Source organism: Coturnix japonica, chromosome 17, assembly GCF_054131305.1.
Source record: "Coturnix japonica strain WE chromosome 17, WE-NBRP24, whole genome shotgun sequence".
NCBI classification, from domain to species: domain Eukaryota; kingdom Metazoa; phylum Chordata; class Aves; order Galliformes; family Phasianidae; genus Coturnix; species Coturnix japonica.
The window spans coordinates 5,534,930-5,544,697 of NC_140679.1; the positions used below are offsets into that span (position 1 = coordinate 5,534,930).

At 42.8% G+C, this 9,768-nt stretch overlaps 1 protein-coding gene across 1 annotated transcript; it reads right to left on the reverse strand.

The window, feature by feature from the left end:
* Positions 1-4,307: 4,307 nt before the first annotated feature.
* LOC146758095 (obscurin-like) lies at positions 4,308-8,237 on the reverse strand. Its single transcript, XM_085518670.1, has 4 exons — positions 7,973-8,237; positions 7,011-7,277; positions 5,287-5,553; positions 4,308-4,642 (listed from the first exon to the last, which is right to left on the reverse strand). Exons 1-4 carry the CDS (start codon positions 8,088-8,090, stop codon positions 4,308-4,310), a joined length of 987 nt encoding a protein of 328 aa, XP_085374796.1. The 5' UTR covers positions 8,091-8,237.
* Between the last annotated feature and the right edge of the window lie 1,531 nt (positions 8,238-9,768).

Genomic DNA, 9,768 nt, shown 5'->3' on the forward strand with positions numbered 1-9,768 from the left:
GAGTTCTGGCGTTCAGGGGAGTGTGTGGGAGCCTTCAGCCGTTCGCCTAGATTTATAGTAGGCCTCTCGGTTACGGGACTCATTCTCTCTCCTATTTTGCTTGATTCGTTAGCTCAATTTTCAATTTTCAATTATATTGTATTATATTGTGTTATCCGGTATTTCGATATAGTATTTAGTAAATAAGTGTGCCTCCTTAGATCGTTGCCGCTGTTTTCTTTTCCTAATTAACTTTTTCCTTTTCGGCCTAGGGCCCCTGCGGGGCCCACGGCCCCTGTCACGGACGCAGGTGGACTTTTCATTCAAACCGTGACAGATTTTGGTGGAGAATGCGGGCAAATTGAGTTGCTGTTTTTCTGTGTTTTCTTCTGTTGCTCTTTTAGCTTTTAACAGAGCTACAAGTTTTTTTTCCTGTTAAGGAGCTATCTTAGGTTTGCAATTCTGCACCTGTGAGCTTGACCTTGAAAGTCCAGGTGGACTGCCAATACTCCGGTTTATTTTATAAACACTGCTGAGCTTTGGTTTTGTTTTTTTTTTTAGTTTTTTTCCCTCTCTATTTAAAAAAAAAAAAAAAAAAGTTCCCTCTACTAAGTGTGCTTTATAAGGTACTGCATTTCATTAGTTCCTCTTTTACGATGCTCCAAACATATTGGACCATGTTTCAGCTAGCCTATTTTTCTTATGAAGTTATAGGAATGTATAATAGATTGAAAGCATGGTTAGCAATGCTTATTTGGTATTTGCATGCAGCTCCAGAGGGAGCAACTAATGCAACTAATGCAACCAATAGTACGGATATGGTGGTTTTTGAGCGTGCTTTTCCTTTTTTCTTTGCATCTTTTAAGCAGTCTTCGACTGACCAGTTGTCCCAGTGGACCACACTGTCAATCATATTAATCTCCCTCAATTTGCTGTTGGTTATTGTAGTGATCTCACTCGGTATCTGGATTTATAACCTCAGGAGGAAGTCTTCCCTAGAGTCAGAGAATACTGAGTGGCAGGGAGTGTGGAGAAACTTTGGAGAGACTTTTAGAGGACAGACATCTTTAGTGTCATGGAGCTTTACTCCTGAACACTTAAAAGAATCCTGAGAGTTTGACTGCATATTTGAGACAGGAATGTTGTGACTCAGGCAGATCTAAGGAGGCACAAATGACTTGGGGCCTAGCTAATGCTTATCAGGCCTTATTCAATACCATTCCTGAGAGGGAAGATTTTGAGGTTGAGAGAGAGAGTCTCAGGGCCGAGAATGAGAGTATCCAATCCAAACTCGACACTCTCCAGTCCGAGCATAACGTCCTCCGGTTCGGGTACAACACTCTTCAGTCCAACTACAACAGCCTCCAGACTGAGTTGGGTGCTGTCCAGTTCGAGCGGAACGCTCTCCGAGACCAGCTATGTGCCCTCCAGGGTGAGCTGAATGTATTTAACCAACTACCAGGGTCACATGTAGTCCAATTTGACCAGCCACTGGGGGCGCATGTAGTCCAATTTGACTAGCCACCGGGGGCACATGTAGTTCAATTAGACCAACCATCGGGGACACCAGATACAATGTTGGTTGCCCCTGTAAGAGGGCGAAAGACAAAACAAGTTTCAACTCAGTTAGAGAAAATGCAGAAGGAGTTAGAAGAGTGGAGGGAGTTAGGAGAGCAGGACTCAGGAGAGCAAGGGGACTCAGGAGAGCAGGGGGACTCAGGAGAGCAGGGGGAGTCAGAGGACCAGAAGAAGTTAGAGGAGCAGAGGATGTTAGAGCAGTATAAGAAGACGTTAGAGGAGCAGAAGAAGTTTCAGGAGCAGATGAAGTTGGAGGAGCAGAGGATGTCTGAGGGGAATAAGAAGATGTTAGAGGAGCAGAAGAATTTAGAGGAGCAGTAGAAGTTAGGAGAGAGGAAAAAGAAGGAGGGTTACCTGGAGGAAATAACACAAGGGTCGGGGTCAGAGTCTGAAGAGGAGCCAAAAGCTAGATTTTCTTTACGAGAATTTCTCGAGTCCAAACTTATAGATGGGGCAGCCTCATCAACACCCAAGGCCAACCCCCGGAACTTTGGAGTCGAGCATATAGAGGGTCTGAGGAGTGCTACACTCCAACTGAGAAGGAGATCTTAGCCATATATGAGGGGGTTTGGGCTGCTTCTGAAGTAGTTGGGACAGAGGTTCAGCTCCTTCTAGCACCTCGCTTGCCTGTGGCCCCCCTGTCACGGACACAGGTAGATTTTTGTTTAAACCGTGACAACTACCCAGAATGCAGCATAAGGGAATTTTTGCCTAGAACTCTGGAGGACTATTTTTAACTCAGAAAGGTCAGAGATAGAAAGTTCACACTGATTTCTGGGTCACTAGCCTCACCGTACATCAGCATTTTTGGTTTTTAAATGATACATAAAGTTCTCAATAGCACTGCTCTAGTCGGTAGTTCTTTCCATGCAGCTTGCTCTGTGCATGGCTTGTGAACTGCTATTCAGGCCAGACAGCTGCAGCCCCAAAGACCTGCCATAAATGTACAAATTCTACCAGGATAATGTCTTGGTAGTGGAGAAACAGGATGCGCAGTCATATGGCTCTCACACATACCTTGTACAACCAGCTTGGCTCTGGACTGGGCATCACCAATGTCACAGGTGTACACGTCACTGTCACTTTTCTCCAGATTTTTTATGCACAGCTGCAGGTCTCGTCCTTTCTGTGCCCTCTTGTATTTCCTGCCAGGCCTGAGCACAGCAATGCCTTTCCTCCATATGACGAAGGATGCGGCTTTCTCGCTCTGACATGTAAAAAGTGCACTTCCACTTTCTTCAATTTTCACATCTGAAAGTTCCTTGATAAAGTAATTAGGTTTTTCTGGAAGGAAAAAAAAAGGATGAGGGTGTAGGACAAAGGGATTTGTTACCCCAACAAGTCCCAAGCATACAGAGGTGTCCTGAATCTCCTTTGCCCTCATTTCAGAATATCACATAGAGATGCAAAGAGTCTAAGAAGACCACAGAGTCCACCCATTTACATAGGTTTGATAATTCCAGTAGATATCTGGAAAGTTCAATACCATTATACATGCGCTGGTAGGATCTCATCTGATAAACTGCATATAGTTTGGATTACACATATTCAATATAGACTAATTCAGATTGCCATCTTTTCTTGGCTCACTAACAACCAAGATCATAGAATCATAGAATGATCACAGAATCATAGAGTGGCCTGAGTAGAAAAGGACCTCAAAGATCATCTAGTTTCAAACCCCCTCCAAGGGGTCACCAACCACCAGACCAGGCTGCCCAGATCCACATCACACTGGAGAATCATTCAGTTTCCAGATTATTTTAAGGAAAAGATTTTAATCCATCATATTTTCTGAAAACTAAGAATTGATCCTGCTCAAGGAAACAGAAGAGAAAAACATCACCCACAGGCTGCAGATATTTACCTCGACTTCTCTACATGCCATCCCCAGTGTGCTTTTCAACTCACCTTGCACAGTGACCCTGGCTTTTGTTATGGAGTCCTCTGTCTCACAGGGGTACTCCCCACTGTCCTTGGCAGTAGAGTCATGGATGATCAGAATGGCCCCACTTCCCTCCTGCTGCAAGTCGTACTTCTGGCTTTTTCTGATTGCTTTGCCATCCTTGTACCACCTGATGTTCAAATCCGGTTTTGACAGCTCACAGATCAGGCTGATGTCCTGCCCTGCTGCTGCTGTCTTATCCTCCAGCTCTTTTGAAACCTCAGTAGGTTTTCCTGGAAGAAAACATTGCTTTTTGAGTAACATACACTTAGGGTAGGATGCCTCTCTCAAAATACATGCATCTACATGCTGGAGATAAGTTAGAGAGGCACTTGCAACAGATGCCATCCTACAGCCAGCAGCAATCTGCAAAGTACAGACAATAGAATTCCAGGCAGCATTTATTCTCTCTTAAATCTACCCAAATGAGGATGATGAACCATGTCTGAAAACTGCCTCTTTCTTCTCTCCACTCATCACACTGGGAGCCTCGGATGATGCTCTCAGATGCACATGTTCTAGATAGGAATTTGTTGTACAGCTAGATGGTGTGAAGGCCATCCCTTCAGCTTATACTTAGAGGATATTTGCTCCCACAGTTCCCTCAACAGATCATTCCTGATTTACTGTTAATGGAACAAGCTGTAGTGAGATGCCCATTTCCAACACTACTCCAGTGCTTTGGGTAGTTCTCACATTTGTGTAAAATGTTTCCTCCTTTTACTTATTTTTAAGAGAAATTCTCAGTGCTTCGAGGTTCAAGTAGAAGGTTGCTATTCACTTTAACCATATTATGAGTTAGCTCTCACGACAATCTTATCAGAAGACAGTTGAAGGAATCAGACCCCAGAATCTCTCCCATCTCATTACCTTTCACAGACAGAGAGGCTTTGGAGGTTAGACCATGGGCAGTAAAAACGACTTCCCCAGCGTCAGTAGGAGTCACACTTTTGATAATGAGAGTATATTTCCGACTCACGTTAGAAGCTTTAAATCGCCCACCATTTTCCATTCTGCTTCCATTCAGTGTCCACTTGAACTCATCAATGCTTTCATGGGACAGAATGCATTCAAAAGTACAATCTTCTCCCTCCTGGATTTCAGTGGTTTTCAGCCGTTTGGTAATGCCACTATTCAGCTCTGGAAGGTAAGAGATAGGTTAGTATGAGGTTTATATGGAGAAAAGGCATTTGTGACTGACATGAGTAGCAGTACTGGTGTTTTAACTCAGGATTTGCAGAACATGGCTGCATTCCTTACTGATGTATTCTCTAAGACATTCTCCACTCAGAATTACCAGAAAGCTATGAAAAAAAAGAGACGTAAATCTCTTGGCTTTGCTCTGGAAGAACTACAATTAGAGCAGCTCAGTCCATGGAGCAGAATGAAGATTCAATGAGCTACAGAGGGAACAACCTAACAGAGAGGACAACTCTAGGATGCTGCGTGAGAAAAAGGGTTTTGCCTATGACAAGAAATTAAATGTTTCTATTAGCTAATTTGTTACCATCCTACCCCTACTGGTGTTCAAACCATTTCTCCATTTTAGGGATGTTTAGAAAGGAAATATTTCCAGGACATTCTTGATGTGTTTGGTGATTTTCATGGCAAAATGAGATACATTTACATCAAAAGCAATGGGAATTTTCCAGACATCACTGTGCTAAATTGCAGTAATACACTTCTATTGTAGAAACTATTAAGGCTCGTGGGGGAATAGGTGTAAGACATAGTGACCACACTGAATGTGCTTTCAGCACTCCTTTACTTTCCACAGTACTTACCCTGAATGCCGACCTTTGATTTGGCAACATCACTGCCAATATCACAGGTATAGAAACCTGCATCTGACTTCTCGAAGTCATGGATAAGGGGATATAGGGTCTTCCCAGACTGTACCAGCTCATACTTGTTGCCAGAAGTGAGCAGAACACCGTCCTTCTTCCACACTGGTTTGACCTTCTCTTTAGAGACTTCGCATTCCAATTTAATCACACCCCGCTCCTCAACAAAAACATCATCCAAGGACTTCACGAAGACAGCAGGCTTCTCTGCAATTAAAAGGGCAAAACAGAACAATGTGATACAGAAGTTGAGACATTTCCAGTTGCTTTCAGATTTTTAAAGAGGGATAAATAAATCTTTACCAGCACTGACGACACCAATATAGAACCTAAAGCGGTTTCATGTGTGTTGACTGAATGCACTTTATGGAATTCTGAACTAATCAGTAGGAGAATACAGGGAACAGGAGGGACAGCCTGCATTGCCTTGGGTGGGACTGATATCATATGAAGTAATTGGGATGCAGCTCTTCTAAAGCTGGAGAGCTGGCATTGCCCTCACATGGAGCAGAGCTCATACAGCAGGCCACAGGATTAAGAGGATAAGCTGCTGAACACTTTTGATTTTCCTGTTTTATTGACTCCTTTTATCTCTCTTCTATTTCACACATCAGATGCTTATACTGTATGAAAAACTTCCACCAAATGCAAAAGAAATGAGAAAGAGGAAATCCTTCAAACTCTGAGCGCATAGAGTAAAAGAGCTTAATTGCTGGGGAGAGCAGATTAGAATCACAGTACCCTTAGAATTGGAAGAGACCCTTAAAGGCCATCTAGCCCAGCTCCCCTGCAATAAAAAGGGACATTCACAGCTAGATCAGGTTGCTCACAGCCTGGTCATTAGTCATCCCAGAGGCAAAACACACACTGAATGATCTCTCCCTGCAGTCATAAATCCTTGGAGACAACAGCATTGACACTGCATGTTACTGAAGCAGTAAAGAAACTGCTCTTGTAACTCTCCTTGTGCTAAATAAAATGATGATAAAAAGCAATGGAATGCTTTGGCAGGACACCAAAACCATCCTCCTTCGTTGATATCTGCTGCAATGGAACCTTCAACTGGAAGAAAGCCTCTGATGACTTGTCACCCCAGAGAGGTCAGCTTTAGAAGCAGGACTGCTGCACAATAGAATGAACTGGAGCTCCTTATGATCTCTTACATCCAGGAGGGGTGTGATCAGACCCACCTATCACCTTCAGGTGCGCTTTCTGACACCTTGTCTGACTTCACTGTCACTGTGCCAACATCCTCAGGCTTAACCTGCTTCATTGTCAGTGTGCAGCAATTGCCAACGTTCTTGATGTCATTGTAATTGTTGGTGTAAAGGAGGTTGCCATTCAGGAACCATTCCACGTCCTGTCATCATGGGACAGCTCGCAGGAGAAGACAGCAGAGCTCTCTTCTTCAATTTCTACATCCTGCAAGTGCTTCGTTACTTCTACATTGCGGGCTGTGGGGAAACAAGGTGAACTGTTACCACTGTTACTATAAATCATACTGGGATGTGGTAGAATGGTTGGACTAGATGATCTTTGTGTAATCTTCTCAGTGAAGATTATACATTTATAAAGTTAGCAGGAGAGAACGGCAGAAATCAACCTCAAGAAGAGAAATCTGAGGTGAAATAGGACATGGAAGAGGCCACCCTCCCTGCTCATACCTTCAGCTGTCAGCGTGGCCTCAGTCTCTGCAATTCCTGCCTTGCACTTGTACACACCAGCATCATCGGGCTTCAGCTTCAGAATCTTGAGCTCTGCTGAATGCTTATCCCTCTTGATCTTGTACTTCTCAGAGGGCTCGATGGGTGTGCGGCCCTTGAACCATTTCACAACCTTTGGAGAAGGCCTGAAGTCACAGGACAGGATGACAGAATGATGTTCCAAAGCTGTCTTGTCCTCCAACTTCCTGGTGATTTCTATATGGTAATCTGCAAAGCAGGGGTGGAAGAGAAGAAAGGATGAGGACAATTGGAAGAAGAGGAAAGTCTCTTGTGTGTATTCCATTTCAATTAATGTCAAGTTCACAATGGTTCTTTGAACGACTCTAAAGATAAAACAAACGATTGTCTATAGGGAATGCCATTGACTACATTTCTATAAAGTAATACTGTATATTATCTACCAAATGCAAGGTCCAGCTCTTGTTCTGTGCTAATTAAATTGCTCCCAATTGTTGAGGCTTTTATTCAAATAAGAGTGAGTTGAAAGTATAACAAGTACTTTAGGATGTGAATGGAGACTCTTATGCTGGGGACAACAGCAGATAAAAAGCCTGCAAGTTTCTTTCAGATGAAATCAATGACAAACTGCATCAAATTTAGGTGCTACCAAACTTAAACTTGTCTAGTTCAGAAATACAATTAATTTCACCTGATTTGACTTCTTTGGTATAGCCAAGGACAAAACCTCAGCTCTGTAGATCTGAATAGTAAGCACATCACAGCTATTCAAACAGATCTTTTACTGAGATGCAGCTGTCTCATTTAGTGTCCAACGACTTTGATCTGGAAATGGAGCAGACCCTCCAGACACACACACAATATTTCAAAGACCCCAGTGAAGGAAGACTGTACGTTAATTTATTCTTCATCTTCATGATGTAAACCAAGCCTGGATATGTTACCTCTGACAAGCAGATTGGCTGTGGATTTTGATTTGCCAATTGAGAACTGAATGGTGCTTGTCATATCAGTGGTGGTTTTCGCTATGGCAAGCTGGTGGATGGTGCCTTCTTGCTGCATAATCAAGTTTCTGCCAGCCTGTAAGACTTCCCCACGTAGATACCACTTGGGAGGTTTCACAGAAGGAATGGATATCTCGCATTCAAACTTGGCTTTTTCAGGCTCAGTCACATCCTCATCACACAGCTCCTTTACTAGACTAATGGATTGCTCTTTAAGAAGGATGGAACAAGAGAAAGCAGAGATTTAGAAGGAATGTAAAAAACCCTTACATTATCACCCCACTTACTCACATCAGCATTACTGCACATGAACACTACACCTATCAGCTCAAAATGCCTTGAAACATCATTAAAAAATAATATAAAGAAAGGAATGTTTTTAAGAAGTCAGACAATAAGATTGACAATCTGAAGAGAGCCCAGATCTTCTGATTCCCAGTCCAACATCTAAATCAAACCATGACCTTCCCATCCCAATATCAAACTCCTCGCATTACGAAATGGAATAGAGGTTCAATGAAACACGGACATTGATAATTACTTTGGTTAAATACAGCAACTTAGCTCTGAACAACAAGTTTTCACCTATTAAAGGTCTCTGTAGCTCAAATGTAATGACTCTACTTAGGAGAAATTCATTTTCCAGGAAGTTCTTGCCCTTATAATGGTAACAGTGGCAAAGCTGGGGACTGAACTCTGGAGTAGTGTGCTAACTCAAATGTCTCCCTTTTCTTTATCACACTTAACATCATATATATATTCTAACACTGTATATATTAAAAAAAAAAACAAAACCCTGTGTTCTTTTCAAACAGCAAGAGAAAATGAAGAAAAAGTCAAGCTATGTTTTTTATCCCTCAACGTTCAAACACAAATCTGAAGTCTAAACGTAGAAAATCAACCTCCTAAGAAAATAATCTGTTTTACTTAGCAAAAGTAAATTCCAAAAGAGAAGCTGGATATTTTGTGGGCAGAAAGGTAGGTAGGTAGGAGTTGTTTATTTCTGTGAAAGGTCCTGGTGGTGTTTAACTTCCTTGACATTAAAGCAAAGGATGTTAGCTCGTTTATAACATAAGATAATTTAATCAAAATCGTCATCAGAAGCATAATTACCTTTAACTGTAAGATGGGCACGAGATTCTGCCTTTTCTGCTAAAGATTTGATTTCTGCTGCATCCTTGACTTGGACACGTGTGTAAGTCAGCGAGTAGCTCTTTCCTGAAGCAGAGAACCACAGAGTCACTAAGGCTGGAAAAGACCACTAAAGTCATCTAGTCCAACCGCCAGCTCATCCCTACCAAACTGTGCTCTTGAGAGCAAACCCACAACTACACTTGGCTTCCTTGAGCAAAGAGCTCTGAGGCACATGGCCAGGCTGAGCATCATCCATCTGGTTTCACAGCATCACTGCCTGTTCTCTCATGTCAATGAAACCACCCATTCCCCCACGTCCACATCCCCACCAAAGCAGAATCTAAACATGGCTTCTAAAAGGACTGACCAAATGTGGCCGTCGTCACCTTCAAAGTACCTGATACAGAAGGATCACACTCACTGTCAGACAAAACCTCTTTGGAGAGGTGAACTGACTGCCCTGTTCACCCCCACTTTGGAAATAACTGCACTTATTTCCTACCTGCTCCTGGCAGTGTGGGATGGTGGGATAGCATCACACTTCCCACACTAAGCATCCCACCATGTCACTTGTTCCACCCTAACCTCAGTCCCAAAACAAA